The sequence below is a fragment of the Delphinapterus leucas genome, chromosome 19 (assembly GCF_059928025.1).
Source record: "Delphinapterus leucas isolate spDelLeu-1000000601 "Yukka" chromosome 19, BTC_Dleu_Yukka2, whole genome shotgun sequence".
NCBI lineage: Eukaryota > Metazoa > Chordata > Mammalia > Artiodactyla > Monodontidae > Delphinapterus > Delphinapterus leucas.
Genome location: NC_143147.1, coordinates 19,925,294 through 19,953,140, shown reverse-complemented (window position 1 = coordinate 19,953,140; position 27,847 = coordinate 19,925,294). Strand labels below are relative to the sequence as shown.

At 59.6% G+C, this 27,847-nt stretch overlaps 4 protein-coding genes across 11 annotated transcripts in view; 3 read left to right on the top strand and 1 right to left on the bottom strand.

Moving 5' to 3' along the window:
* The first annotated feature begins 1,704 nt into the window (after positions 1 to 1,704).
* DPH1 (diphthamide biosynthesis 1) lies at positions 1,705 to 10,790 on the top strand. Of its 4 annotated transcripts, XM_089900640.1 has the most exons (13): positions 1,750 to 1,813; positions 3,335 to 3,367; positions 3,623 to 3,775; positions 3,896 to 3,959; positions 5,540 to 5,661; positions 6,083 to 6,240; positions 6,370 to 6,491; positions 8,332 to 8,400; positions 8,795 to 8,963; positions 9,096 to 9,196; positions 10,047 to 10,125; positions 10,372 to 10,512; positions 10,683 to 10,790. In XM_089900640.1, the coding sequence occupies exons 4-13, from the start codon at positions 3,907 to 3,909 to the stop codon at positions 10,770 to 10,772; spliced, it is 1,104 nt and encodes a 367-aa protein (XP_089756766.1). In that variant the 5' UTR covers positions 1,750 to 1,813; positions 3,335 to 3,367; positions 3,623 to 3,775; positions 3,896 to 3,906; the 3' UTR covers positions 10,773 to 10,790. The 4 variants fall into 4 exon arrangements, with proteins under 4 accessions (XP_089756767.1, XP_022451583.1, XP_089756765.1 ...); XM_022595875.3 differs by lacking the exon at positions 3,335 to 3,367 and having other exon boundaries at positions 1,706 to 1,813; positions 8,807 to 8,963; XM_089900639.1 differs by lacking the exon at positions 3,335 to 3,367 and having other exon boundaries at positions 1,706 to 1,813.
* On the top strand, positions 10,708 to 12,329 carry OVCA2 (OVCA2 serine hydrolase domain containing). The gene is made up of 2 exons (XM_022595883.2): positions 10,708 to 11,145; positions 11,496 to 12,329. The coding sequence occupies exons 1-2, from the start codon at positions 10,836 to 10,838 to the stop codon at positions 11,993 to 11,995; spliced, it is 810 nt and encodes a 269-aa protein (XP_022451591.1). The 5' UTR covers positions 10,708 to 10,835; the 3' UTR covers positions 11,996 to 12,329.
* A 99-nt stretch (positions 12,330 to 12,428) lies between these two features.
* HIC1 (HIC ZBTB transcriptional repressor 1) lies at positions 12,429 to 24,907 on the top strand. Of its 4 annotated transcripts, XM_022595866.3 has the most exons (4): positions 12,429 to 14,097; positions 14,982 to 15,155; positions 20,595 to 21,100; positions 22,543 to 24,907. In XM_022595866.3, exons 3-4 carry the CDS (start codon positions 20,683 to 20,685, stop codon positions 24,717 to 24,719), a joined length of 2,595 nt encoding a protein of 864 aa, XP_022451574.2. In that variant the 5' UTR covers positions 12,429 to 14,097; positions 14,982 to 15,155; positions 20,595 to 20,682; the 3' UTR covers positions 24,720 to 24,907. The 4 variants fall into 4 exon arrangements, with proteins under 4 accessions (XP_022451574.2, XP_089756763.1, XP_089756762.1 ...); XM_089900637.1 differs by lacking the exon at positions 20,595 to 21,100 and having other exon boundaries at positions 12,429 to 15,155; XM_089900636.1 differs by lacking the exons at positions 12,429 to 14,097; positions 14,982 to 15,155 and having other exon boundaries at positions 19,905 to 21,100.
* A 777-nt stretch (positions 24,908 to 25,684) lies between these two features.
* Positions 25,685 to 27,847, bottom strand: part of SMG6 (SMG6 nonsense mediated mRNA decay factor) — a 233,855-nt gene continuing 231,692 nt past the window's right edge. For both annotated transcript variants that reach the window (XM_089900635.1, XM_022595862.3), the window contains one exon: positions 25,685 to 27,416. In XM_089900635.1, the coding sequence (XP_089756761.1) occupies positions 27,286 to 27,416 (131 nt within the window). In that variant the 3' untranslated portion in view covers positions 25,685 to 27,285. The remainder of the gene's footprint in view (positions 27,417 to 27,847) is intronic.

Genomic DNA, 27,847 nt, shown 5'->3' with positions numbered 1-27,847 from the left:
TTCAGCCAGGGAGTGGGGGCGACCGTGGGTGGGTGTTGTAGTTTAATGTTGGGGGAGCACTGTGCCCGCCTTCTTGTCAGGCAGTAATTACTCAGACTGCTGAGTAACTCTGGCAGGGAGACCCCCCACGGACAGATGGAGGTTTTCTCTGCTTAAGTTGAATAACAGCCCCCAGTGTCCTGCACTGCAGGGTCTTGGGGCACATGCTCATTTCCTAATGGGGGCCAGGGCAGCTCATTTAGGACAGGGGCTGTGAGGCAGTGTTGTAAAAGGATGGGGGACTTCTATCACCAGTGGGCCCACCTCTGCCTAGGGAAAGGCCCTAAGGGATACGGGGCCTGCTAGGGAGAAGCCATTACTCTGCTGGAGCCAATTTTTCCCCCTTGGAACTCACAGCGCAGCCAGAGCTGAAGCTGCCCGCAGGCTGGGCCTTAGTGTCCTGAATGGGGAGGGGCTGGACTCACGGGGTCCCTGGAATTGAGATCCTACACCCTGGGGGTCCAGAGAACCTGAGGGAATGGGAAAGTGCAGCCTGGACTCTTATCAAGCTGATGGGGTGTTCCTGGGACCCACGTTGGCCACATTCCTGTCCAAAGCTGTGATTGTCCTAAGAGCATCAGTTGGTGGTCTGAGGGGCAGAGCACTGACCCCTTCTGGTCCTCCCCTTGGCTGCTCATTCCCATCCTGCCCAGCCAGCTCTCCTCTCTGGGCAGTCTCCCAGGCAGAGCCTGTGCCTGGCTGCTTGTTTTTCACTTCTCCCTGCACCTTAATTAGGAGTTTCCAAGCAGGGAGGGCCTCCAGGGGAGCCCGAGGCCACAGAGCGTCTTAAAGGGCCAGCTGTGCTCACATAGAGAGCAGAGAGGAAGATGGTGCCAGAGGGCTGCGTGGGCAAACGGTCCTGGGGGACGATTGCTCTATGGGGCAGACCTTGCTGAAAGCCAGTCCTGCAGGTACTCTGCTCTTCCAAATGTCAAGGCTGTCTCACTGGCTACCCTGCCTTCTCTTTGAGATTCCAGAAGCTTATGCCACTGATCAGGAGAGAAGCTTCCTAGGCCTGAGGGGCAGCCTAGGCAGGGCAAACGTTGGCCAGAATCCCGAAGGTTTAGGCAGTCGAGTCCTTAGACTTCCCCACTCTCCCAGGAAAGCACCTTCAGGCTGGGGGCCTTCCCCTGGTAGCAGTTTATCACAGGTGAACCTTCCACACTGTCGGTTCTAAAGGTGTAAGTGCAACCCAGCGCTCCGGAAACCGGCACCAAGACTCAACTTGGAACTGGCTCGGTGGGTGCTGAGTTCTGTCCTGTCCGAGCAATGAGGTCCTCTGAGGCAGGGAATGCGGCCCCACCCATAGGCATCCAGGTCTTATCAGGAGGGGAGAGAGTGAGGGGAGCTGAAGGAGGACCCTGTGGTGTCTCCATTTACAAGACTCCGCTCGCAGAACTGGGGTAGGGAGTCGGCAAATAGGAGGGCACTTGTCGGGGAGAACCAGGTTCAAGCTGCCCGGACGGGGAGGAGGGGACAGGGTCGCTGGGAGAACGCAACCGCTGTGGCCGGGGACCACTAGGGGCTCCCGAGAATCTCCACCTTCCCGGCTGACCTGGGTGCCCACTCTAGCCCCACCCCTATCTTTCTCCTTCACGGTCCCCGCCCCGCAAATCCCCGCCCCTCGCTGGCCGATCGGCGATCGATCGCACTGTCTGCGCTCTCCTCGTTCTTCTAGCGCTGTCTTTTTGGTCCCAACGTGGGCAGCTGGTGATGGCGGCGCTGGTTGCGGCCGAGGCCACAGAGTCCGGCAGCCGAAACGGCCCGGGCAGAGGTGGGTGCTATAAGGCTGCGGCCTCCGGACCTCGCATCTCGGGGTAGGGCCCCCAAGTCAGGTACAGGACCCTTTAATGGCGGAGGCGCGTTTCTCCTCCAGACCCGGAAGGCCTTGCCGTCGCTCGCTTTGGGCGGCTGTCGCTGGAGCCCAGGACGACAGGTCTTTCTTTTGCAGCCTTAGGGCACGATCGGGAGTAGCCCCTCCTAGGAGCTTGTAGTCCTCAAGCCGGAAACGCTACCCCCCCTGCCTTGGCGGGCAGACAGACGCCTGAAGACTCACGGATAAGACGTACCCGACGGGGAGGGAAGGAGCCAGGCGCGTTGCCTCGGGCATTCCACAAGTGTGCCTTCGGGGAATGCTTCAGGAAAGATGCACAAGGTGTCATTCACCTGGCACTTACTGAGCGCCCGCGGAATGCCAGGCCTGTGCTAGGTGCAGGGACTGGACTGCAGCCCTGCCCTCAGGGATCTCACAGTCTACTGAGGAATGCTGACGTTAACAGAAGGTTACTGCCAAATGATAAAAGGAGGAAGCGCCTACTGGCCCTTGGGACAAATCGAGCTGCTACGACTAGCAGCTCCCACACCCCAACAACCACAAGGGACTTGGGCCTCTGCCAGAGGAGCTTCTGAGAGGGGCGGGCCCAGAGACGCAGGCGTGTGTTTCATGGCCTTTGAAACATCTGAACAAGTACCATAGCAGTGGTAACATTCAAATCTGGACTTAGGGTCCCAAACCTGCCATTCTAGTTCTCCACTGCACCATCACCACCACCACCCATGCATCAGCCCTCCCTCCCCGCCCCCCCCCCCCCACACAGAGGCTGAAGTGTCAGGTCTGGCAGGATCCCTGGCAGAAAATAGTACAGGCTCAGTAAATATTCGCTGAATAAATTCATTTCTCTCCTTGTCACATTCCCAAACTGTCTGGTGCCTAAAGGGAGACCAGGGTTGGGCTAAACTGAACTATGGGGAGTAGGATGCAGATGAAGGGCTGCAGCCTTTCTAAAGGGCTACAATGTTTCTTCTCCTTTAATCAGGGGTTTGTAATTATTTGTTTACCTGCATTTGCCGCCACTAGACTACTAGCCCCTAAAGGGCAAGGTCACTTTTCTGTCCTTACCTGTTTGCCCACAGTCCTGACTAGAGTGTATGTATTCTTTCCATCCTTCCTGGGGTGGGAAGTGGGGTAGAATGATGGAACTGGGGAATTTGTTAAGTCAGTTAAATGTATGTTTATTTCCCTTTTGAATGAGGAGAGGGAAGAGTGCAGGAATTAACCAGCGTAGACATAGTCAGTGGGACTCGCGTAAGGAAGGCAGTCTTTTAAATGAGTACTTACAACAGTTTGCTTATAGATCTTATATCTAGGATCTCAGAACTTCAAGGTGTTCTCAGGGGCTGGGGGGAGAGGGACATTTTCCCAGACAGGTTGGGCTGGCTGGACTCTTGGCGTTTTCTCAGGATTGTTCTCTATCAAGGAGCGGTTGTGTGGACGTTTTTTTCATTTGCCTCTCAGTTGAGTCCCCTGGTGTCAGCTTACTCTCCTGAGGTAAGAGCTGAGCCACACACTCAAGTCCTTGATTCCCAATAATCTCATAACGTGGAAATTAATTATACAGATTTCCTCCTAGCTTAATGGGTTGTCCTTCCAGCTTCAGGATGAACTCAGTGGGGAAGAAGGCTGGGCCAATTCCCTTGGCATCTAGGATCGGGGCCTTAAACTTGGGTGGTGTTAATAGCTCACTTAGGTCTGGCTGTGGTTTAGGCCAGGCACCAAACAACTCAGGCCTTGCATTCATCCTAGGTCGAGCCCCTCGGGGCCGCTTGGCCAATCAGATACCCCCTGAGATCCTGAACAATCCCCAGCTGCAGGCAGCCATTCAAGTCCTGCCTTCCAACTATAACTTTGAGATTCCCAAGACCATCTGGAGGATCCAACAGGCCCAGGCCAAGAAGGGTGAGCCCGTAAGCTTTGAGCGGGGGTGGGGGAGGAGAGGTTGCCCAGCCGAGCCAGGGGCAGTGTCCCCATCCCAGTCTCTTCCCAGCCCTCTGCTCATGTCTCTGCTCTGTCTTGCAGTGGCCTTACAAATGCCTGAAGGCCTCCTCCTCTTCGCCTGTACCATTGTGGATATCTTGGAAAGGTGAGCCTTGGGCCACTGACGAAGCTGAACCAAGACCTTCCCCACGTCCATTGCAGCTCTGCCTGTTGGCATCATGTTCTCCTTCTGGACCTCTGCCTTACCGTGTTCCTTCCCACAGCCATACACACACCAAGGAAAAACCCCAGACTGAACTCCTAGCCTGCTGCAATCCCTGCTTGTCTCTATACATCTCCCCTTCCCTAAAAGAAATTGGGAGGGAGAAATGAGTCAACTCCAGTATCTTCAAAGGTGGGCCCACAGCAGGTGGTGGAGCCTGAGGAAGAAGCTGAGAGTCCTCAGAGTTGACCCTGCAGTGGGCTGGGTGGTCAGCGTGGGGGTCTGGCTTGGGGGAAACTTTTTCTCTGGCACATTTGGAGGAGTGAGGCAAGAGGGGCTTGGCAGAGGGAGAAGCGCATAGGAGATGGTATTCAGTTCCTCTACCTCCCTCATCTAAGTTTCTTCAATACAATGAGCCATCCTTGGGAGGGGGGTGAGTGCTCAGCCATCTGTAACCAGCACAGGAACAGGGAGGGCGAAAGAAGAAAGGGGAGGTCACCTCGTGATGGGAACCTCCCACTTCCCTGCTGCCGCCCCACCCCCACCCAGCAGCCACAGACTCACTTCCCTGCTCCCACCCTCTTGCCCCTTGGGGATGCTCTCTGGGGCTCGGGCCAATTTGCATACATTTTAATCTATAAAAAATTAAGTGCTCTGGCTGACTCAGATGCCTGGGCTGCATTCTAAGGAGCTGAATTATCTGCTTCTCTGCACAGCCTGATTTGGGGAGGTGGGGGAGCTGCCTCGCAGCAGCTCAGCTTTTCGCACCACACCCCCAGGAGAGGAATGGGGAGACCCCCTGACACTGAGCCAGACTCCATGCCCCAGGGATGGGTCTCAGGGAAGAGCTAATCCTCTGGCCCCATTCCTGTGGTGAGTTCAGGGAGAGTGGGGTCTTCCCCAGCCACCCCATCCCCCAGTGATTCAGGCCTGGCAGCAGATCCCATGGCAGTGTGCTGGCCAGAGCCCACTCTTCCTGACACATGAGGTGTGTGGGTGGCACCATGTGCTGCGGAGGAGCTGTCCATGGGTCCCCCCATCCCGGGCACAGAGGGCCCTGACTAAAGGTGGGGAGGTAGCAGGGGGTCTGGGCGACGGGGAGGCTATGTGTATCCACACACGCGAGCCCACACACTTCACGGTGCCAGGGTGTGGGAATGGGTGTCTTCGCCCCTGTGTGCGTGCTCATTGTTCTGGGTGGGAGGATTTGGCCCGGCAGAGGTCTGTGTTTGACCCCCTGTATGCCAGGCTGAGGGTTGGGGGTCCCTCTTGCAGTCTGAGCCTGGGCAGAGGAATAAAGATGCTACAGAGTCCGTCCTCATACAGCTACGGTTCCAGGAGCTGCTGCCAGGCCTGGGGGAGGTAGCAGCTGGGCCCCTCCTACTCTGTTGGCAGAAGTGGCAGCTGCCAACCCAAGGGATTGGGAGAGGTAGGGAGAGTGGAGCTGGGCCCTGAGATACCTCCACAGTTAGGTTCTCTGCTACCTCCTTGTGTCACTGTCCCATTGTTCCCCACCCCGACAGGTTCACGGAGGCCGAAGTGATGGTGATGGGTGATGTGACCTACGGGGCTTGCTGTGTGGATGACTTTACCGCAAGGGCCCTGGGAGCTGACTTCCTGGTGCACTATGGCCACAGCTGCCTGGGTACGGCAGACCAGGACACCCAGACCCTGGCAGGGAGGTGGGACTGCACGCTTATCTCCATCACAGTGTCTGTCCTGCTTGTATGCACAAGGTCCCTCCCAGTTTCTGGGATGGCCTTGGCCTTCCTGCACTGCAGGGGGATCTTTCCTTTGGATTTGGTTGCCTTGGAAACCATGCTGTTGTCCCAGATGCGGGTGTTTGAAAGGCTGTTGGTGGTAGAGCAGGCTGGGCCCCCAGCCGAATGACAGAGATGGAGCTTCTAAAAGACCTGTGACAACACCCTCCCCACCTCCCCCAACCCCTCCCTCTAACCCTCAGGCTAAAGCCACTGGTCCTGGCTACTCAGAAACCTTGGCCTGGGCCAGGCCCTCTGCCCCTCCTGCCTTCCAGAACATTCTCCTGAACTCTTCCCTCCTCCCAGTTCCCATGGACACCTCGGCCCAAGACTTCCGGGTGCTGTATGTGTTTGTGGACATCCGGATAGACACTACCCACCTACTGGACTCTATCCGCCTCACCTTTCCCCCAGCCAGTGCCCTTGCGCTGGTCAGCACCATTCAGTTTGTGTCAACTTTGCAAGTAAGTGGGCAGACAGTGGCCAGTCTCCAGGCTCTTCCTGGATCCCCACAGCAGGTGCTCCAGGCTGGTCCTATGGCCCTGCCTCTCCTTCCCCATCCACTTGCTTCCCTTCCCTCATTATCCCTACAGGCAGCTGCCCAAGAGCTGAAAGCTGAGTATCGTGTGAGTGTCCCACAGTGCAAGCCCCTGTCCCCTGGGGAGATCCTGGGCTGCACGTCCCCCCGTCTACCCAAGGAGGTGGAGGCTGTTGTGTAAGTGAAAAATGGGGTGCCAGTCATAGAGACACAAGAAACGTACCCTAGGAGGGAGCTCAGGTTCATCATCCAGGAAAGGAAACTGAGTCTAAAGCTCCTTAGCCATTCACTCAAGGTCACCTTGCAAGATGGGGGACCAAATAGGGTTTCAGGTTTCCTGTCTCCCTCTCCAGCGCTCTGTCCAACATCCAGAAGGCTGTGCCCAGGGTGGAGCGGGAATCAGGGCCTGATGGGGGATGAGGGTGGGCTAGAAGTGGTGGGAATATAATTGGAGAAGATGGATGGGCACGCCCAGGCTGCAGCCCCATTAATTTAGCATCCGGACAGCTAACAAGCAGGAGCAGCATGTCTCCTGCTGCCTAATTATTTTAGGTAATGGAAATGCTTAATGTTGTGTGAACGCAGCCAGCCCCAGAGCCGACAGCTCCCCCGGCTAAGACTGGGGAGGGGAGCCCCATTCCCAGCTAATGGCAGGGAAGGAGGGAGGGGCACTCCCCCGACCCAGCCCCACCTGCACCCACACAGGACATCCCTGCCCCTAGCAGGCCCACATCAGGGCCTTCCCCAGCCCAGACCTGGTAGCCCTGCTCCCTGAGGGGCATTCCTCCTGTGCCTGTCCCTACAGAACTCTGAGCTCATAGATGCCTGCCCCTGGGGGCGTCATGGTGTGTGTTGGAAGGAGGGACACACTGAGTGTTGGCCATTCATCAAAATTTGGTGTGATCTCCAAGACAGAAGGAGCTGCCGTGTAGATTGTCTTCCAATCTCTGGCCTCTCCATGGTCTGGGAAGGTACTGTTAGGGACAGCATCTCCTAGGCATGCTTGGTACAGCCTGATGGGTAGACCTAGAATCAAGTCCCAGATATACTGCTTAATAGCTGTGTGACTTTGGGCAAGTTTCTTAACATCCCTGAACCTCACTTGTATCTTTTGTGAAATGGGGATACTATAGGTAGCAGCTTGGAGGATTACCTGATAGGACTGAGTGAAGTCATACATGTCAGGTGTTTAGCCCAGGCCTGGTACACGGAAGGCACAAGCCCAGTAAACAGTGGCTGTTATTACAACTCAGTAACTGGACCCAAGAGCTAGTTTGGGCAGAAAGTAGCCAGTATATACCCTGAAAGCTCATTTATGGCATAGATGACACCCTGAACACTACTTCCCACATCTATATTGAGCTAGGTGAGGGAGAATCTGTCCCTCCACCTCCAAGTTAGGATCTAGATCTAGAGCCTTACCATGGTCTTGGCTGACCCTTTACTCTTCCCCCAGAAGGTCGGGGTGGGTAGAGGTGCAGTTCTTAGATTCTGCACTACATAGCTAGAGGGGCCTTAATGGTCATCCAATTCAAACTTATTTTACATGTGAAAAAACCAGGACGGGGTCTTCCCTGGTGGCGCAGTGGTTAAGAATCCGCCTGCCAATGCAGGGGACACGGGTTCCATCCCTGGTCCAGGAAGATCCCACATGGGGCGGAGCAACTAAGCCCGTGCGCCGCAACTACTGAAGCCCACGTGCCTACAGCCCGTGAGCCACAAGAGAAGCCATCTCAATGAGAAGCCCGTGCACCACAACGAAGAGTAGACCCCATCCACCGCAACTAGAGAAAGCCGGCACGCAGCAACGAAGACCCAATACAGCCAAAACAAAAACAAAAAACAGGGCGGGTGGGGTGGGGTGAGGGGGGCGGTGTGTGTGAAATGATGCTGTGTCCCAGTTCACATACACAGTCAGCTGCATAGCTAAGAACTCAGTCCTCTGGACCTCCGAGCCAGTGCCTGCTTCTTCTGGTGCCCCACCCCACACTTACTGTCCCCTTTCTCCCCCCTGCAGATATCTTGGAGATGGCCGCTTCCATCTGGAGTCTGTCATGATTGCCAACCCCAATGTCCCCGCTTACCGGTATGGACTGAGCTGGGCTGACCAGCTGGGAAGGGGGTGGGGTTCCCTGCCACCGAAACCCTCAATCAGCCCAAACTTCCTCATCCCTTGGCCACTTAACAGCCCGCGGCCCTAAGGATCTGAGGCACTTGGGTTCTGAATCTCGGTATCAGGAGAAGGGTTGCTGCTGTACAGCACCTACCCATCCCCTGGAATCACACCTGGATCCTAGACCCCTCTCCCACTCTTGCCTGCTCGAGTTGTGGAACTGATCTTCCCAAAGACAATCTCTGCTCTTGCCTCTGTTCTTACTTGCCTGTATGGAGACTGAGGGTTCAGGAGACCAAGGGGCCGAGTCGGGGAGCTGTGTATATAGCACAAATCCTGTAAGTGGCTGTCACTGTGACCATGACAGCTTCTTTTCCAGATACGACCCGTACAGTAAAGTCCTCTCCAGAGAGCAGTATGACTGCCAGCGCATGCAGGCCAACCGCCAAGAAGCCATAGCCACTGCCCGCTCAGCTAAATCCTGGGGTCTCATCCTGGGCACTTTGGGCCGCCAGGGCAGTCCCAAGATTCTGGAGGTCAGAGGGCTCGGGATGGCCTCTGGAAAAGAGGACTAACTGGGAACCGAGCTGGGAAAATCAGTAGCCTAAGGGATTTAGCTTTGGCTGCTTGATCGTGGGGACCCCAGCTCTGCCTCCCTCTCCCAACAGCACCTGGAATCTCGGCTCCGAGCCTTGGGACTTCCCTTCGTGAGGCTGCTGCTCTCTGAGATCTTCCCCAGCAAGCTTAGCCTTCTTCCTGAGGTGGATGTGTACGTTTGCCCACCTTTCCTGTCTAGCTATGACTGGCTAAAAAAGCTTAGAATCTGGGTCCTGCCCAGCACCTAATGAAGGCTGGAGTCGGTGCTTCCATGATCATGAAATTTTAGTGTTTACAGAGCACTCGTCCAGCAGGGACTACCTTTGGCTGTGGGTCTTCCCTACTTTGTCTGGCTTGGGAGCTCACAGGCAACGGCAGCATCATAGTCATTCTGCATGAGATAAGTTGGAGGGGTGGTTGGCACCTGCACTGTACCAGGCACTAAATTTGATTCTGGAGATACTATTGCAAATGAGCTGCCCAGGCCCTCCCTTCAGAAAGCTCATAGTCAGTGGAGGAAACAAGAGAAAACAAGCAACACCATAGTGTTATTCTTTTTTTTTTTTTTTAATAAATTAATTTATTTTTGGCTGTGTTGGGTCTTCGTTGCTAGGCGTGGGCTTTTTCTAGTCGCGGCGAGCGGGGGCTACTCTTCGTTGCAGTGCGGGGGCTTCTCGTTGTGGAGCACAGGCTCTAGGCACGCAGGCTTCAGTAGTTGTGGCTCGCGGGCGCTAGAGTGCAGGCTTAGTAATTGTGGCGCACAGGTTTAGCCGCTCCGCAGCATGTGGGATCTTCCTGGACCAGGGCTCGAACCCGTGTCCCCTGCATTGGCAGGCAGATTCTTAACCACTGTGCCACCAGGGAAGTCCCCATGGTGTTATTCTAAACAGCAGTAGGTGACAGTCTTTATAATAGTAAGCATGCATTGGCTGTGTTGGGGACACAGCCATGTTCTTCAGCATGCTGCCCAGGAACAGGGCCACCCCCCCCACCTTTGGATCTGACGTGACTTCCCTTCCCAGGTGGGTGCAGGTGGCATGTCCACGCCTCTCCATTGACTGGGGCACAGCCTTCCCCAAGCCGCTGCTCACACCCTATGAGGTAACACCACGTTTTGAAAATCCCTGGGAGAGAGTGGGCTTTGCTCCTAGTTCTGTGGGTGGGTTACAGGTGAGCCACTTCCTAGCTGTGTGGCCTTGGAAGTCCCTTCACCTCTCTGAACCTCACATTTCCTCTCTGTGCTATAGGGATATAGTAGGACCTTCGTAGGCCGTCGCGAGGGCAGAATTAAATAATCCTGCGTAGAAAAATGTTGGCAGATGTTACTGTCCGGTGTTTCTCCTCTAGGCGGCAGTGGCCCTGAGAGACATTTCCTGGCAGCAGCCCTACCCTATGGACTTCTACGCTGGCAGCTCCTTGGGGCCGTGGACGGTGAACCACGGGCGGGATCGGCTGCTCCAGCACCCGGGCCGGCCGGCGCTGGCGAAGGTAGGAAGGAACCTCAAGGAGGGCGGAGAGGCTTGGGCGCGGCCAGACAGTGGCCGCCTCCTTGGTGACGCGAGCCGAGCCCGCCGCCCTGCGGCCGCTACGGGAAATGCGTGTCAGCGGGGTGGGGAACGTCGCGGAAGCGAGACCGTGACCAAAGTCGGCCACCTCAGGTTCAGGAGAGGCCCGCGCGCCCCTTTCCAGCCGTGGCTTGCGAGGCTTGCAGCTGCAGAGACGAGGAGGTCGCGCCGCTCGCTCCCTGAAACGCTCCTTGGTCCCAGGTATCAGCCCCAGCTCTGGCCGGGCCGCACCCTCTCTCCGTTGTCATGGCAACGTCCACGCTCTCTGAGGCCCGCCTCCAGGGTGGTGCCGGCATTGGGTCACGCCCCCTTATGTTTAACTTCCGCTCGGGGAAAGACCACGTCCGGTCCCTCTGGCGGTTGCCTAGAATTATGGCTGCGTCTCCGCCTCTGCGCGTCTTGTGTTTGGCCGGTTTTCGGCAGAGCGAGCGGGGCTTCCGCGAGAAGACTGGAGCGCTGCGGAAGGCGCTGCGGGGTCGCGCAGAGCTCGTGTGCCTCAGCGGCCCGCACCCGGTCGCGGACGCAGCGGGACCTGAGGGCGCCGGGCCAGACCCCGGTGAGATGAGCCCTGCCCGGAAATGCGCTCAGAGTCTTCTCTGTCTTGCCTCGTCCCCGTAACGCCTGCCTGCACACAGCCACCCTCTCCCTTCCCTCATTCCTGCCACCCTCCCACCTCATTCTGCCTATGCCCTCCATCCCTCCCACCCCAGCCCCTCGCTCAAATTCCAGCCTGGCCCTCCCAGACTTCCACCTTGTCTCTTCTCCAGGTCAGTCTGTTCCCCGCCTCATTTTCCCCAAACTTTCTTCTCTCCTCAGCCTCCTCTCTTTCCCTCACTCCCTTTCTCATTTCTCTCCCCATGGATTTCGCCTTGTCCTAACTCTGAACTCTCCCCCTCATCGCTGTAGGGCCCTGCCCTCCGGAGGAGCAACCTCGAGGCTGGTGGTTTTCCAAACAGGAGGCAGACGTTTTCTCGGCACTGGAAGAGCCCACGGTGTGCAGAGGTCTGGAGGAAGCCCTGGGAACGGTGGCACAGGCACTGAGCAAGCTTGGGCCTTTCGATGGGATCCTTGGTTTCAGCCAGGGGGCCGCACTAGCAGCCCTTGTGTGTGCCCTTGGCCAAGCCGGCGATCCCCGCTTCCCATTGCCCCGGTTTATCATCCTGGTATCTGGTTTCTGTCCCCGGGGCCTTGGCCTCAAGGAAGCCATCCTGCAGGGCCCCTTGTCAGTGCCTTCCCTCCATGTTTTTGGGGACACCGACTGCGTCATCCCCTCTCAGGAGAGTATGCAACTGTGTAGCCGATTCGCTGGAGCCATCGCCCTCACCCACTCTGGTGGCCACTTCATTCCGGCAGCCGCACCCCAGCGCCAGGGCTACCTCCAGTTCTTGGACCAGTTTGCAGAGTGAAAGATCAACAAATGCCTTTGCCTCTGCATTCCCTCTCCACCCCCCACCCCCTAATGGAGACACATGACCTTGATGCAGCCTCTACAATCCCTGTCCTCCCCTTCTTTCCCCTACTGTGATCTCAAGAGACAAATATCAATACTTAAGACTCAAATTATATAAGCCCAGCTCTGCACTCAAGAGGATTAGGTGGCCTAATGGACTTTGACCATGGCGTCTGATACTCAAATATGAAAAAGGTCAGTGGAGCCCTGGGTGAGTGGACGGTAACACAAAAAGCAGAGACTGGCAGCACCGTGACTGCCACACAATAAAGTGGTGATTTGGATTTTCAGCATCTTTTCCCTGGTATACACAGCAAAACTCATTTTATTAAAAAAAAAAAAAAAAAAAGTGGATTCCTGGCCATTCATACAGCCTCCCGGGCAGCACCAAGCAGGGAGGTGTTTCCAGTTGTGAACCCCCAGGACAAGCTCATGCATATGTGCACATAGACACTTACACATTACTGGTGGAAGGCTTAAGTTCCAACCTGAAAGAAAGGAGGCCTCCCTGAAGCAGGGAAGAATTTACATCTGAGAAGTTTGGGGAAGAGATCAATTGGCAGGGCTCTGCCTGGGCCATACTGAGTTTTGGCTTCCTCCATCCTGATCCCTAAGAGTTGTGTGTTGGCCTGTCAAAACCTGGCTTCATATGTTCTCTGCTTTCTCCACCATAACAGTCTTACCCCTCCGAACTATGAGCTTGAAGGGTGGGATGGTGCTAGACCTTGATGGAAGCCAAAGGCAGCACAGAAGTAACCTTCTTCCAAACTTGACCCTATTTGCAGCATTTGAGATTGATGCTACTCTGTAGAGATTGCAGCCAAGGCCTAAACAGCCCATCTGGTTTGAAAGTGCTGTTTTTCCTAGACACTCTAAGGACTGCTCACTTCAGCCATTTCCCCCACTTCCAGGGCCTTCATCCCCAGCCTGCCCTGCCTCTGCAGACTCACCAGCTTGTTCCTTTTCTGGAAGATCGCAACAGGCCCTATCTGGCCCTCAAGCATGGCTGCCCCAAGTAGCTTAGTAATTGAGCAGGAATTGAGATTAGGAGATTGTAGCACAAATACTCTAGCCCATCCTGAGACAACAAGACAAATAGTCTGAAATCACCGGAAATTCTGAGTTCTTCACAATGGACAGCAGCTGTCCAAGATTTTTTAAAAAGAAGAAGAAAAAAAAAAAAGCAGGAGTTACCTGCCCAGACAGACCTAGTTTACTGAGTCTGGAACCTTTACAGCAGAAAGTGGGGCTGGGGAGAAAGTTCTCCCTTGCTACAGTCTGGTACTGCCTTGTTCTTGGTGGGGTTTTTTTGTTTTGTTTTTGGTTGTTTTAAAGGGAGATCCCTTCCTTGGCAAAAGGAAGAGACTCTGAAATGGACTGAATTACTCCTATAGACCTGTTGGCTTTGGCCCATAGAATTTTAGAAACAGTTGGGATTATGATACTTAAAAATTTTGGAATTTCACACAAATTCAGATTCCTGGCTTCTCTGGAAATAAGCAGTTCAGAATGGAAAGCAGTGAGTAGATTCGCAACTAAGGGCTCACATGCCTTCGTGGCAATCACAGCAAGGCCCCAAGCGGTGAAAATGATGCCACCTTGCATACCACGATTGCTACTACTTGGGATTACTGGAAGGAGTAAAGGAGAGAGGGAAAGACATTTGGGGAATGAATTTTAAGGCAGGGTTTAAAGTTGGAAGGGTGAAGTTGAAGACCAGAGCAGTGTCCGGTGGAACAGAAGTGAGGAGGTAAAAATTCCCCTGAGAATCAAAATGTCTGACCTAGGAGGAAACATCATGTGGTCCACTGGTTCCCAACAAGTGAGATATGTCCTCTCCCATCATGCCCTCCAGGAACAATGGGGAATCTTAAGGGGTTATTCCTCCCACCCTCCACACAGATTCCATGGACCATTTGCATCAGGATCATGGTGAACCTTGGGTTCCTGGGGCCAGCTCCAGAGCTACTGGGACCCAGGAATCTGCATTTTGACAAACCATCCTGGTCATTCTCATGCAATGAAATACTTGAAAGCCACCGCCTTAGAGAGTAGAGTGTAAGTCTCTGGTAAATATGTGTAATTTTAAAAAGCCCCCCATGTGATTCTCATGCACTCCACTAGGGAGAGGGAAGAAGCTCTCCTGTTAAGAATCATTGATCTAACATTTTCAACTGAGGAAAATGAGGTCTAGAGGACAGGAAGAGGAATATAATTTATTGAGTGCTAACTATGCCAGTCATTGGGCTAAGCAGAAGCTTTAGTTAGTTTAATCTCACAACTTCATAAGGTAGATACTGTTATTAACCTAATTTTACAACTGAGGAAAGAGGCACAGAGAGGCTAAGTAACTTACCCAAAGTTGGATTCAGATCCAAGAACTCCCATTCTTGACCTTTACTAGTCATTGTTTTCTCTGCTGCTTCACAGAAGATGAGCAGAGAGGCCACCACTCACTACTCTTGGACAGTATGTCCTGCGTGGGCCTCACCTTCCTAATCCATAAAATAGGTTGGCGGTGCGGTGCCCTAAGTGATTTTCAAGATACTAAAACACTCTAACATTGTACAGTCAGTCCTTTGGTTTTTTTCCCCTCTCTGACCACCTTCAGATGGGTTCAGACTGCAAAAGACTTTGTCTCTTCTTTTCAAAACATCCCTACCATTTCTCTTTTCTACCTCTCACTCCACCTTAGTTCCTAAAGCTCTTGGGAGAGAGAGTCCCTAAGCAAAGAACCCTCAACAGCCCCAGTCCTAGAGCTTCTGCTCAGAGAAATGTGTCCCCCTCCCCTGTTCATTCTAAGTGCCCAGAGCTGGGGTCTCCCACCACCACCACCCCCTTACAAGGACATAGTAGCCTAAGAGAATACTTAAGATTGAAATAGCTTTCTGCCGTTTGCAAAGATTTTTTACTTACATGATCTTATTTGGTCCTCACAACAGGCCTGCCAGAAAGGAGGGATTATTATCTCATTTTACGGAAGGCTCAGAAACAACATGGCCCCTTAACAACCAGTTGATGGTGATGCCAGGTTGGACCGCCTGCTTCCCAGTGCACTACTCCCATGTGCACACACTACAGTCTGCCCACAGATGTCCACCGGATGCCAGAATCAGGTGCATTTTAATCCAAGACCTCAGTGTCCTTGGGTGGGAAGAAGACAATGTGTGGGTGTTGATTAACTGTGAAACCAGCACCAGCTGCCTTAGAAGTAGTTTAGAAAAGGAGGGGATATGGAGAGTAGAGAAAAATTGGATTAATGGGTGGCAGGGCTGGGTTGCATTAACCATTCCCAACACTGTCCCTTGGGAGGTCCTGAACCCAATATCCAACAGTCAGCCCGTGGGTGATGATGGTGGCGGTGGGTGATGATGGTGGCGGCAGGTGACATGCAGAATGTTTTTGAAGAGGTCATTGCTTACACTTCACTGGCCCAAGAGGACTTCAGCTCCTCTGATGTTTACTCCCCCTCTTTTGGGTTAATTTGAGACATTGTCTAAAACTGGAATACAGCATCTAGAGATAGACTGAGGTGAGGATGCTGGTATGTTCAGACAACGGTTTAAGGACTGGTTAACTTTACAAGTTTTATGGCTTCCTGAGGGTTGGGGAACCCTTCTTATCCTTCAAGACCCAGAGGGAAAAAGAGAGGGAAAAGGAGTGAGGGAAGGCTGTGACTCCATCAGGACATGGGTTCAAGGTTTACCCTTTGCCCTCTGCCTACTCAGCTAGGGGTTCCTGGAAGAATGAGGTCGTGGCGCATTCAGGAAAACTTTCCTCCGTCTACCCACTTCGGTACCCAGGATGCAAACATTTTTCCAGGTCCTAGCAGCCTCCCTCCCACCAAGGAGTTAAAAAGAACACAAATCCCAGAACTACCCCTTCTCTCACAACCCCCTGGGTGCAGTACCTCGGCTAGGAGGACAGGACGGTCACTGAGGGGGACGGTCAGGCATACTCCGCAGACCGCGCTTCTTTCTCTTTCTCTGCCTGGGTGGATGCCCGGCTCCGGAGTAGCCCGCCTCCCTGCGCCTCACCTCCCGCCACCCCCGCAGACACATGGGCTCTCGACTCGCCGCCTCCGCTTCCTCCTGCTCGGAGCCTCCCCCATCCCGGCCCCGGCTGTGCGCTGCGCGGCGCGGCGCGGCGCGTGGGCGTGCTGCGGGGCGACCATGGCTGTAGACTGTTACCTCCGGTTCCCACAGTAACAATCGAAAGCCACGGTTGCCCTGGAGACGCGGGGGCGGGGCGCGCGCTGCTGACGGCACCACGGCAGCTCCAGTTTGGCTGACGTCAGGACCGCGGAGTGGGGGGACGGCGGCGGCGCGGGCGGGGGACGGCGCTCGCGGCAGGGGCCGGGCGCTGGACTCCTGGGGCTATGAGATGTGCGTGTAGGCCGGCAGCCCCTCAGTAGCCCTTGGGGACCGGAGACGGGACTGCTCGATGGCGGTGCCCGCGCCGGATCAGCACCGCGGACAGCGGCGGCGCGGGCAGCGAGCTCGGGGCTGAGGGACCCTCGGGGACAGAGGGGCCGGGGGCGCGGCAGGTGGCCGGGTCCGCGGTCCTGGGGCGGGGCCAGGCGTCGGTGGCCGTGACTGGAGACTGTTACTGAGGGCGGCCCGGGCAGTAAGCAGTCTAGAGCCAAGGTGCCGGCGCGCTGCCCGGGCAGGGTGGCTCCGTCGCCCGCAGCTGGGGGCGCTGCTGCTCTTCCTCCCCCGCGTCTCCAGGCCTTCTCTGACCCAGCGCTTGCGGACAGGCACGTGGCCCTTGACGTCAAAACCCTGTGACGTCAAAGATGTCCCTGCAGAGAGGCACTTCCGGCTGCGGGGAGGGGGGAGGGCGATGGGGGCGGGGCAGTCCGGCTGTGGCCCCGCCCCCGCCTGGTCCTGAGAGGACAGCTCCTCCTGCAGAGGCGGGAAGTTGGGGGCGCTGAGGGACCAGCTGACGGGACAGGGAGGGGCGCCCCCGGCTGAATGAGGGGAGGGGTCCCGAGAAAGCCGCGGCCAGGGCGGCGGGTAGGTGGGCGTCTGTCTCTCGCCGGCGCCCCAGCTCAGCCGACCGGGGGTTAGCGAGGCTGAGTCACCGCTCTGCGGGGAGGAGAGGAGGGGGCGCATCTCCTGGGGCGCCGGCACCTTCGTCCCACTTTCTTGGGAGGATGGCGCAGGAGCTCCAGGAAGAGCCGCAGGGACTCTGAGGTCCGTCCTCTGATCGACGCTCCTCCGAAGTGGCTGCGTCTCCATCCGGGCGCAGGCAGGTGCTGCACAGGGTTCTGCGTACGCCTCCGGCTCCAGCAGTTGCGAGTAGACCCTCGTCCCCTCCACCCTGTCCCCAACCCCACCCCTTAGGGGCCCCTCTAACCTGCAGCCTGTCGGTCTCCTCCTTGCCCTCCAGTCCGTGTCCGTGCATCGGTCCATCTGTCGCCCGTTGGTCGGTCAGTCCCGCTTACCTGTCGGCCGTATTGCGTCCGCGCCCGCTCGCCTCCCGCAGCCGGGCTGGCGCGGCGGCTTTTATAGGCGCGCATAGTACTCGTGCGGCGGCTCATTCATGCGGCCGCGGCTCCTACACACTGACGCGCTGCCGACGTCAGCAGGGAATTTAGGAAACGGGAAGAGGGGCTATTTATAGTGGCGAGGCGGGGGGTGGGGTGGGGGGTGGGGACCGAGGCGACGGGGAGCTGGGAGGGGGAGGAGGGCGCACGGAAGCAGGAACGGGGAGGGGGGAGCCCGAGCCCCCTGTACCGGTCTACAAGGGGTTAACTTTCCGGAACTGCGGGCTGGGGGCCCGCGAGAGGACAGTGCGGGGAGGGGGGGACGGGTCCATTACAGATTTATTCACTCTGGGACACCTGGGGGCGCAACCCCACCATCGCCCGGCCTTCCAAGGCCCTCACCCAGTAACCCCCACTCCCACTCTTCAGTTCCTGCACCCGACGGCTCTAGATGCCCCGCGGCGGCGTTATACCCCACAAGGCCACTGCGATGTCGTCACCCTTGGGGGGTAGGGGGCAGGAGAGGAAGCTGGACCCTCAGAGGGGCCTCTGGCAGCATCTAGAGCTGTGGTGTCAGGGACATGAGGGAAGAGGAGTGGGGGAGCCCAGGGGTCTGGAAGGCTTTGTAGGAGGAGGTTGGGCCTGGAAGGAAAGGCTCAGTGGGAGTCCAGGTACCAGACGGGAGCTGGAGACGCGAGGGAAGGCAGAAAAGTTGAGGAGGGTGGCTTGGACTCCCCAGAAATGAGCAAGAGGGTCCTCTATGGGGGAGGTGGGGGAAAGGTGGCAGGAGAAGGGAGGGAGAGGAAGAGGAAGCCTCAGCAACTGGAGGGGAGGAGGACTGGTCCACAATGCCAGTTTCAGAGCCTGACACTCAGCAAACCGCGTTTAACACCCATTTGTGGAATGAGGGACATTGGCAGCTTAGCAGAGAAGAGTCTCTGGGGGTAGGAGGGAAGAGACCACTTCCTGGAGGATTTAGAGTTCCTGGAGGTCAGAACTGGCAGGAAGAGTCCATGCAATGTGAGGCAGAGTTCTCCTGGACAGGATCAGGGAAATGAATGATCCTGGCCCAACCTAGCTCCATCAGTGGGGGAGGGGAGTGTGTCCAGAGAGAGGAACTGGATTAGGGTGGGGAGGGGACAATGCCAGGCCAAAGCAGGTGGAACTAGGGAGGGAGGGAAAGGTCAAAGATTGAGGAAGAGTGAAGTCCACAGGAGGGCAGCTATGCTGGGGGCAGGTCTGTCAGACCCTCCCATACAGATGTAAAGACAGTGTGAGAATAGGGGTGGGGAAGTGGGAATCTGGGGAGACTGTTGAAGAAAAACAAAAATAGTGGGCACAGGGGACCCTAGGGTGGGTCCACAGTGGACAGACTCCACTGAACAGAGACAGGGCTGAGTGGATCCTTGTGGGGCTAGGATCTGGCCCCATCAAGGGGATAAAAGATTACAGCAGAAATGGGGTCAAAGAGGTCCTGCATACCCTTTGGGATCTGGCCTCCTAGAGTCCCCCCCACCCGCCTTTTTTTTTTTTTTTTTTTTTTTGGCCCCCAGCGTTTGTCCCACTGGTTCTCTTCTCCAGGAATGCCTTCCTGCCTGGGGGGAGAACTCCTGTTCATCCATCAAAGCCCTAAGATCTAAGAGCACTGCTCAGGTGTCTTCCCACCTCCCCCCAGCACTCCATACACTTTTCCACCTCAGCACACAGCACATCTCTCCGCCAAGATGTTGAGGTCCACCTTCCCTGGAGGCTGTCAGCTCATTTTCATTATTGGAACCTCACTACTTCCTTAGCGAGGACTCTGGGGCAGGGGTGGGGGAGACGGAGAAGAGGACTGGGATAAGATGGACCCAGAACACAGAGTGGAAACAGGGTGAGGGCGGACTCGGGAAGCAGTGGGAGTCAGAAGTACCTCTGGGGACCAGGAGCCGCCTCCTGGCCCCGAGGCCATGAAGTCCCCTGCTGAGGAAAGGGAGCCTCTGGGGGGCGCCCGAGACCTTGGTGTCTGTCAGGGACCGCGAGTGGCCGCGCCGGCAGCCCCTCAATGAGTGACTCAGCCACTACTTCTGGCGCGGGCGTGGGGGCGAAGGATGGAGCGCGGGGCGGGCGGGGGGGTGGGGGGTGGGGGGTGGGTGGGCGGCGAGCGCGGCCCCCACCGCCCAGCGGCCCTGCGCGGTTGCTAAGCTCTCCAAGGCCTCGGAGAGACGCGATATGGGCGAACCTCATCGGTTACTATGGTAACTCTGCGCCCCAGCCTCTCGCGCTCGGCGGCTGAGGGAGGCGCAGCCAATCAGAAACTTGCAGGCGTTCTTGGGGACCCACTCCCACCCCCCCATGTGGGCGGGGGTCAGAAGGTGCGGGGAAGAGGCGGAGCGTGGGCTGCGGAGGCCCACTCAGCCACACAGGCGCTGGCTGCAGGCCTGATGTGCCGGGGCGGCTCGGGGACACTTCCGGAGTTAGATGTGCGAACGCCCGCGCTCTAGTGCGGGGTGCCCTCCTTCCCAGAAGGGGCGTCACCTGCAAGAACCCGGCCTTTCACGTGGGGTGCAGGACCTTGCGGGGCATCCCGGGCTGCAGGCCGTCCTGTGACTTTTCTCTCGGGTCCGTGGGTTTGGAGACGAGGTCGTTCAAGCGGGTCGTCCCTCAGAACGGCTCACACAGGGAATCTGGGGGCTTGGGTCACTTCTGCGGGACCCCCAAGAGGCGCTGTCCAGCCATTCCCAGTCGCATATCCTGGGGTCCCTCCAGAGGCCTGCAAGTTCAGGGTGGGCTGTTTGGGTACCACCTCTGCCCAGGTCATGGAGGGCCCTACATGACAGTCCCCTGAGTATGCCAGAAAGCCAGATCTTGGACTCCGGAAGGGGGCAGGTGTGTGTCTGTGCAAACATGAGCGCCCGCGGGTGTCAATTCCTGGAGAGGGTCTGGGTGCAAATGGGTTTATTCTGTGCATAACTATCCCATGTGGCTAAGTGAGGGTGGGTGTGTTGGGGGGTTACAAATGGACAGTCCCAACCAGGAATATCTAAGGAGGGTCCCCTAAGATCTTGTCTATCTTCTTCTTCCTTAGGATTTCCAAAACCTCTCTCCCACCATCTACTGTCCCGTCCTTGCGGGCAGGACTTAACTGAACTGGGGCAATGTGAGAATTTAGAAATATGTACAGGGGAGCATTCGGCTCAAAACTCCGGGGTTTGTGGGGCTCGCAAGTCCTAGGCTGGGGCCTCCAGGTGGGCACATCTGGGAGGCTGAATCTGCCAATAGGCCCCCCTCCTGAGTCCAGCTCCGCATCTGGGCGCCTCCGGCCCAGGTGCGCAGGAAGGAGGCTGTGGCTGTGTCGCGCAAAGCCCCTCACGGCCGCGAGGTGGCGCCATAGCCGCAGCAGCGCCTACCGGCCCGGGCCGCTCCAGATAAGAGTGTGCGGAAAGCGCGGCGGGGCTGAGACGCGACCAGGACGCGGGGAGGACGGACCAGCAGGACAGACCGACCGGGGGCCCGGCGGGCGGAGGGCAGCGCAGCCACGTCCCCCCTGGATCCGCCGGCAGCCGGGCCCGGGGCTTCCGACATGCCCCCCAGGTAGGTTCTAGGGGTGGGGACCGGGAGGGACAGGGGACCCGAACAGCCCGGTCCTCGCGCGCTGGCCGCCTCGGGCGCATCCTCTGGCGCGGGCGTCCCAACGCGGCTGGCGTTCAGGGCTCCGGGTGTCGCCCCTAGAGGACTCAGGACTGCCGGGCCGCTGCTCTGCGCCGGGTTCACGGCAGGGTCAGCGGCCCGGGGCCGGCTCTGCCCGCACATGGGCTAGAGAAGCGAGGGGAAGGGAAGGGGAGCTGGCGGGCGGGGCTGGCAGGGGCGCTGCCCTCCCTGGCACAGCGCGGCGCCTGGCAGCGGGGCGGGTGGGGCGCCGACTAGGAGCTGCCACCGCCACGGGGAGGGAAGCCCGGCCGGGCTGCGGCCGCAGGTAACGGGCCGCGAGGCCCTGGGGGCCAGGCGGGGAATAGGGTCGGGCGGGCGAGCGGACGGCCGGGGAGCTCAGGGCTCGGTTCAGGCCCGGCGGCCGCCTGGCTGCCGAAATTGGGGGCCGAGAGGAAAAGCTGGGAGCCGAGGGACTGCGGCTGGTGCGCTCCTCCCGGCCTGTCTGAAGTTGGGAAACTTCTCCCCAAGTTTGGGGCGGCAGAGGTCCCGTGGAGAAGGGGCCGAGGGGAGCTGGGGAGGGAGGCGCCGGGCCCGCGAATGCAGAGCGGAGGCCGAGGCCGGGGCCGGGACGCGGGTGGGGCGCAGGCCGGGGTCAGGGCCGAAGCCGGCTGTGCGCGGTGCCCGCCCGGGGCGCTGCCCCCTCCCTCCCTTGGGAGCTGCGTGGCTCCCCCCTCCCCCCCACCTGCTTCCTGCCTCAGCCTCCTGCCCCGATATAACGCCCTCCCCGCGCCGGGCCGGCCTTCGTGCTCTGCCCGCCACGGCAGCCGCTGCCTCCGCTTCCCGCGCCACGGCCGCCGCCCGGGCCTCAACTGAGGGCCTGACAGCCCCCGGCCAGGGCGGCGCCACGGCGGGCACCGCGCTCCCCTCCTCCGGACCTCTTCCCCCAACTGGGGCAACTTCTCTCGAGGCGGGAGGCGCTTTTTTACTCGGCTCCCTTGTATCCCACTTGGGCAAACTTCTCAGCCCTGAATGACTTTTCCTGCAGCGGACATTTTCCTCAAATCGGGTAACTGTTTCCGAAAGGGTCGCTTCGCCCGAACAGTTTTCTCCTCAGAAGCCCCCAGAACCCAGGCGGTGAGCCCGGCGGTATCGGGCCTGGGGGTGCAGGCCAGCCTGGCCTCCTCTCTGCCAGCCAGTCTCGGCTCCTTTGCCGGCCCAGGCTCCCACTCTTGGAGGCCGCGGATCCTCCGCTAGTGCCCAGGCCGCGGTGCTCAATGCCCCTGCCCAGCTGAGGGGAAGGGGAAGTGGAGGGGAGAAGCGCCGGACTGGGTGCAGGCAGCGAGGGCTCGGTGAGGCTCTGACCCGGCTGGTGTGTGTCCCCGCAGGAGACTGTGCTGGGCAGACGATGCTGGACACGATGGAGGCGCCCGGCCACTCGAGGCAGCTGCTGCTGCAGCTCAACAACCAGCGCACCAAGGGCTTCTTGTGCGACGTGATCATCGTGGTGCAGAACGCCCTCTTCCGCGCACACAAGAACGTGCTGGCGGCCAGCAGCGCCTACCTCAAGTCCCTGGTGGTGCATGACAACCTGCTCAACCTGGACCATGACATGGTGAGCCCGGCCGTGTTCCGCCTGGTGCTGGACTTCATCTACACCGGCCGCCTGGCTGATGGCGCGGAGGCTGCGGCGGCGGCCGCCGTGGCACCGGGGGCAGAGCCGAGCCTGGGCGCCGTGCTGGCTGCCGCCAGCTACCTGCAGATCCCCGACCTCGTGGCGCTGTGCAAGAAACGCCTCAAGCGCCACGGCAAGTACTGCCACCTGCGGGGCGGCGGCGGTGGCGGCGGCGGCTACGCACCCTACGGGAGGCCGGGCCGGGGCCTGAGGGCTGCCACGCCCGTCATCCAGGCCTGCTACTCGTCCCCGGCCGGGCCTCCGCCGCCGCCCACCGCCGAGGCGCCGTCGGGCCCCGAGGCCGCGGTGAACACGCACTGCGCCGAGCTGTACGCCTCGGGCCCCGGCCCGGCCGCCGCGCTCTGCGCCCCGGAGCGCCGCTGCTCCCCGCTCTGCGGCCTGGACCTATCCAAGAAAAGCCCGCCGGGCTCCGCGCCTCCCGAGCGGCCGCCGGGCGAGCGCGAGCTGCCCCCGCGCCCAGACAGCCCTCCCAGCGCCGGCCCCGCAGCCTACAAGGAGCCACCGCTCGCCCTGCCGCCCCTGCCGCCGCTGCCCTTCCAGAAGCTGGAGGAGGCCGGACCGCCTCCGGACCCATTCCGCGGCGGCGGCGGCGGCGGCGGCGGCAGCCCGGGACCCGAGCCCCCCGGCCGCCCCGACGGGCCCAGCCTCCTCTACCGCTGGATGAAGCACGAGCCAGGCCTGGGCAGCTACGGCGACGAGCTGGGCCGCGAGCGCGGCTCCCCCAGCGAACGATGCGAGGAGCGAGGCGGGGACCCGGCCGCCTCGCCCGGGGGTCCTCCGCTCGGCCTGGCGCCGCCGCCGCGCTACCCGGGCAGCTTGGACGGGCCTGGCGCGGGCGGCGACGGCGACGACTACAAGAGCAGCAGCGAGGAGACGGGCAGCAGCGAGGACCCCAGCCCGCCCGGCGGCCACCTCGAAGGCTACCCGTGCCCGCACCTGGCCTACGGCGAGCCCGAGAGCTTCGGCGACAACCTGTACGTGTGCATCCCGTGCGGAAAGGGCTTCCCCAGCTCGGAGCAGCTGAACGCGCACGTGGAGGCGCACGTGGAGGAGGAGGAGGCGCTGTACGGCAGGGCCGAGGCGGCTGAGGTGGCTGCAGGGGCCGCCGGCCTCGGGCCCCCTTTTGGAGGCGGTGGGGACAAGGTCGCTGGGGCTCCGGGGGGCCTGGGCGAGCTGCTGCGGCCGTACCGCTGCGCGTCGTGCGACAAGAGCTACAAGGACCCGGCCACGCTGCGGCAGCACGAGAAGACGCACTGGCTGACCCGGCCCTATCCGTGCACCATCTGCGGGAAGAAGTTCACGCAGCGCGGGACCATGACGCGCCACATGCGCAGCCACCTGGGCCTCAAGCCCTTCGCGTGCGACGCGTGCGGCATGCGCTTCACGCGCCAGTACCGCCTCACCGAGCACATGCGCATCCACTCGGGCGAGAAGCCCTACGAGTGCCAGGTGTGTGGCGGCAAGTTCGCCCAGCAACGCAACCTCATCAGCCACATGAAGATGCACGCCGTGGGTGGCGCGGCCGGCGCGGCCGGGGCGCTGGCGGGGCTGGGGGGGCTCCCCGGCGTCCCCGGCCCCGATGGCAAGGGCAAGCTCGACTTCCCCGAGGGCGTCTTTGCTGTGGCGCGCCTCACGGCTGAACAGCTGAGCCTGAAGCAGCAGGACAAGGCGGCTGCGGCCGAGCTGCTGGCCCAGACCACGCACTTCCTGCACGACCCCAAGGTGGCGCTCGAGAGCCTCTACCCGTTGGCCAAGTTCACTGCGGAGCTGGGCCTCAGCCCCGACAAGGCGGCCGAGGTGCTGAGCCAGGGAGCGCACCTGGCCGCCGGCCCCGACGGCCGGACCATCGACCGTTTCTCCCCGACCTAGAGCGGTCTTGCCGCCGCGTGGCCCCGGCCCGCGCCCCTAGGCAGCGGCGGCGGGGGCCACCAGCAGGCAGGCACACCGCGCCCGACGACTGTAGTAGCTGCGGCAGCGTCGCCGCAGGGGCGGCGGCCCCACCTGGCCTCACTGCTTTGTGCCTTAGCCCGGGGGTGGGGGTGGGGAGAAAACCCCGGGACGGGGGTGGGATGGGGGAAGGGAGATTTATATTTTTGATATCAGCTTTGACCAAAGGAGACCCCCGGCCCTTCTCCGCCTCTTCCTGTGGTTCGTTGGCCCCCTCCCCCGGCTCCGTGCTGCTCTTGGGGGAAGGGGTGTCACTGTTGGGGCGCTCCCAGCCCTACCTCCGGCCCTTGCGACCACACCCATTCTCACTGTGAATCTCCCCGCTGGGGTCGGAGCGTCGGGCAGTTGGGGAGCGGGGAGGGGACTGAGCCGGCCGGAGGGCCCCCCGCCCCCGCCCCCGCCCGCCCCGGGACTGATAATGTGAAGTTCCTCATTTTGCACAAGTGGCACTAGCCCCAGGGCTAACCTTTCCCTCCCTCTGGAGTCAGAGGGCTGAGACAGCCCTGGCCTACCCGGTCTCCCACTCCCGCGGTGGTCCCCCCCTCCCTTCCCTGGGGCCCCGGACCATATTTATTGCATGCGCCCTGGGCGGCCCCCCCAACCCCGAGCCCAGGCTGGGCTGGGCTGGAACGTGGTCTCTTTAGCTCCCTCCTCCTCGTTTGTATATTTCCTACCTTGTACACAGGCTCTTCCAGAGCCGCTTCCATTTTCTATACTCGAACCAAACAGCAATAAAGCAGTAACCAAGGACCCTGGATCCAGCGGCTCCGTTCGCCCTGCACAGGGAGCGGGGTGGGTGCAGGGGCCCGAAGCAGCGCCCTCATACAGGTGCGGTGGCTTGGACCGTCCCTCCCCGGTCCCAGAGACAGATCAGCCAAGAGCTCAGGTACGTTTCATAACTAAAAGTTTATTAAGGAAACAAATCCAGTGCTGCAAATGGGACAGAAAGGAGAGACAGGGTCTCCCACCCACCCAGTCGTCAGCCTTCACCCAGGGGAAAGGATCTCAGAGGAGGGGCCAGGGACCCTATACCCCAAAACGCCCAGTCTTCTGAGGCCCTGGGGGACTCACAGCCCCAAATCGTCGGCCATGGCTCTCCCGTACAGTTCCCCCTCCTTCTGGCATAATCTCGGGCCTCCGGGAGGGCACTGCCTTGCCCCCATCCTCTGGGCAGGCTGTATAGTCAGACGGGGGGCTCTGGGGGATTCCCCCACTGGTCCCATCAAAACTTACTCCTGGCTCCGCCTCCAAACGCTGTCTTCCCCTAAGTCCCCCTCCATCCCTGTCCCTGGGTTGGGAGAACGCTTTCCCAGTAGGAAGCCTCCTGAGTGCAGCTTTGAACACAGGTGCCAGCTGAAGAGGCAACAAAAAACTCCAAGGCGAAGGGCCCCCGGGTCAAGTTCTTCTAGGGCAGAGCTAGAAACTCCAGGCTAGGCAATGCTGCTCCCGGGCGCTGGCCCACCCTACCCTCCCTCAGGCTGGGCTGGAGGAGCCTGGAAGCACCCCAGAGCACAGGGGCCTGGGAGAGGTGGTCAGCAGCAGGAAAGCTTTCTTAGGCTCCTGCCACAGGTACCGCGGGAGAAGCATTCAGAGTGAGAACCTCCCTGGCAAGGCAATGAGGGGCCAGGAAGGTGAGAGGGACCAACTAGAAAGAGAAGGAGGGTGCGGGGGATGATTCGGGAGGGGGAGAGGGAGGCGAGTTGAGAAGAGTCTGAGGAAATTTTGTGAAGTGGGAACTAGAGCAAAAGGAAGGCCGATGGAGGGAGACGGAGCAGGCCAAGGCCACCCAGGAAGCATGGGCCTAAGAGCAGATGTCCTCCCTACAGACCCACGACCCACCGAGGGGAAAACCAGTGGCCCAGCACAGCGGACCCATATTGATAAGGACGGGAAGAGCAGCGGGACAGGCGTGTGGGGGGGGGGGCCTAGGGCTGCTGTTCAGAACCCAAGTGGGGTCCATGGGGGAATCCAGGCCTCAGGGGGAGAGAGACGCCCTGAGCACTCTCTTCATGGCGTGACCAAAGCCTCTTGGACGCTTTCAGGACAGGGGCTCTGAAGATTAAAGGGACCCGTGATCTCACCTGCATCTGATGGAAACTCTAACCCCCTGCCCCATCTCCAGCTGAGAAAGTGGCTGAGTCCCCGGGCTAAGAGGCCTTCCCCCAGCCCTTGAACCGGACACGGGGAGGGAGAAAGGCTGAGCACCGGCGGTCGGTCTGGCTCGCCCACCTGCTGTCACTGCAGCCAGCCACCTCCCTGCTAAATCCCGGCAGCCCAGGAGGGTCCCAGCGGCTTCCGCCCGGCCCTTGGGAGGGGCTCTGTGCAGAGCAGCTGCCCCCACAGTGCGGCCACGGCGTGGGGGGGAAGAGGGTAGTTTACTGTCTGGGTGGACTGGTGGCTCAGGCACGCGGGCATCTCCTGTGCTACTCTGGGCACCTGGTGGCCTCTCGGGAATGGTTCCATGGGGGTGGGCCCCGCTGTGGCCCCCTCAGCCCACCTGGGCCCACGTGAGGAAGGCCGGGATGTCCCGCACAGGCACATTCCTGGTCAGCGCCTTCACACGCAGGTTCCGGTCATCCGTCAACAGCACCACCTCCCGCAGTAGCCGGATCGGCTCCTCTGTTGGCAGGAGAGAGCAGAGGGACTTCACTGAGGGCAGGAGGCAGAGGCACTGGCTGCCTCTCCTCTTCCGGAGGGGAAAAAAGTCCTGGGGGCTCAAGGCCAGCCGTATCTTGGCCCTTCCACAGGTCCTTTCCCTCGTGCGGACTATCAGCCGAGGGCGCCCCTCCGCTACCGGCTTAGGGAGGGCCATGATGGGCCAGGGCTGGCCTTCTGCTCTGGACCCCTGCCTCCAGCGAAGGGCTGTGCTGCCTCGTGCCCTGAGAGCTGCCCGACCCGCCAGCCTCCGGCAAACCCCTCTTCTCAGGACTCTGAGCTGAGAGAGCGGAGCCGGCCCTCCTATTCCTTCTGACTGCACGGCTAGTCCTGGATGCAAAATATTCCTCTCTTCTGCACATCTTCTCCACCCGCCCCCATCCCCCTCAAGGCCA

Bases quoted from the DNA above. Each gene is read 5' to 3' on its own strand.
- DPH1 (XM_089900639.1), top strand. From the start codon at position 1,753: ATGGCGGCGCTGGTTGCGGCCGAGGCCACAGAGTCCGGCAGCCGAAAC. The intron at 1,814-3,622 runs GTGGGTGCTATA...CATTCATCCTAG, and splicing joins CCGAAACGGCCCGGGCAGAG to GTCGAGCCCCTCGGGGCCGC. The intron at 9,197-10,046 runs GTACGTTTGCCC...TTCCCTTCCCAG, and splicing joins CTTCTTCCTGAGGTGGATGT to GTGGGTGCAGGTGGCATGTC.
- OVCA2 (XM_022595883.2), top strand. From the start codon at position 10,836: ATGGCAACGTCCACGCTCTCTGAGGCCCGCCTCCAGGGTGGTGCCGGC. The intron at 11,146-11,495 runs GTGAGATGAGCC...TCATCGCTGTAG, and splicing joins GGGCGCCGGGCCAGACCCCG to GGCCCTGCCCTCCGGAGGAG.
- HIC1 (XM_022595866.3), top strand. From the start codon at position 20,683: ATGTACAGGGGAGCATTCGGCTCAAAACTCCGGGGTTTGTGGGGCTCG. The intron at 21,101-22,542 runs GTAGGTTCTAGG...GTGTCCCCGCAG, and splicing joins GCTTCCGACATGCCCCCCAG to GAGACTGTGCTGGGCAGACG.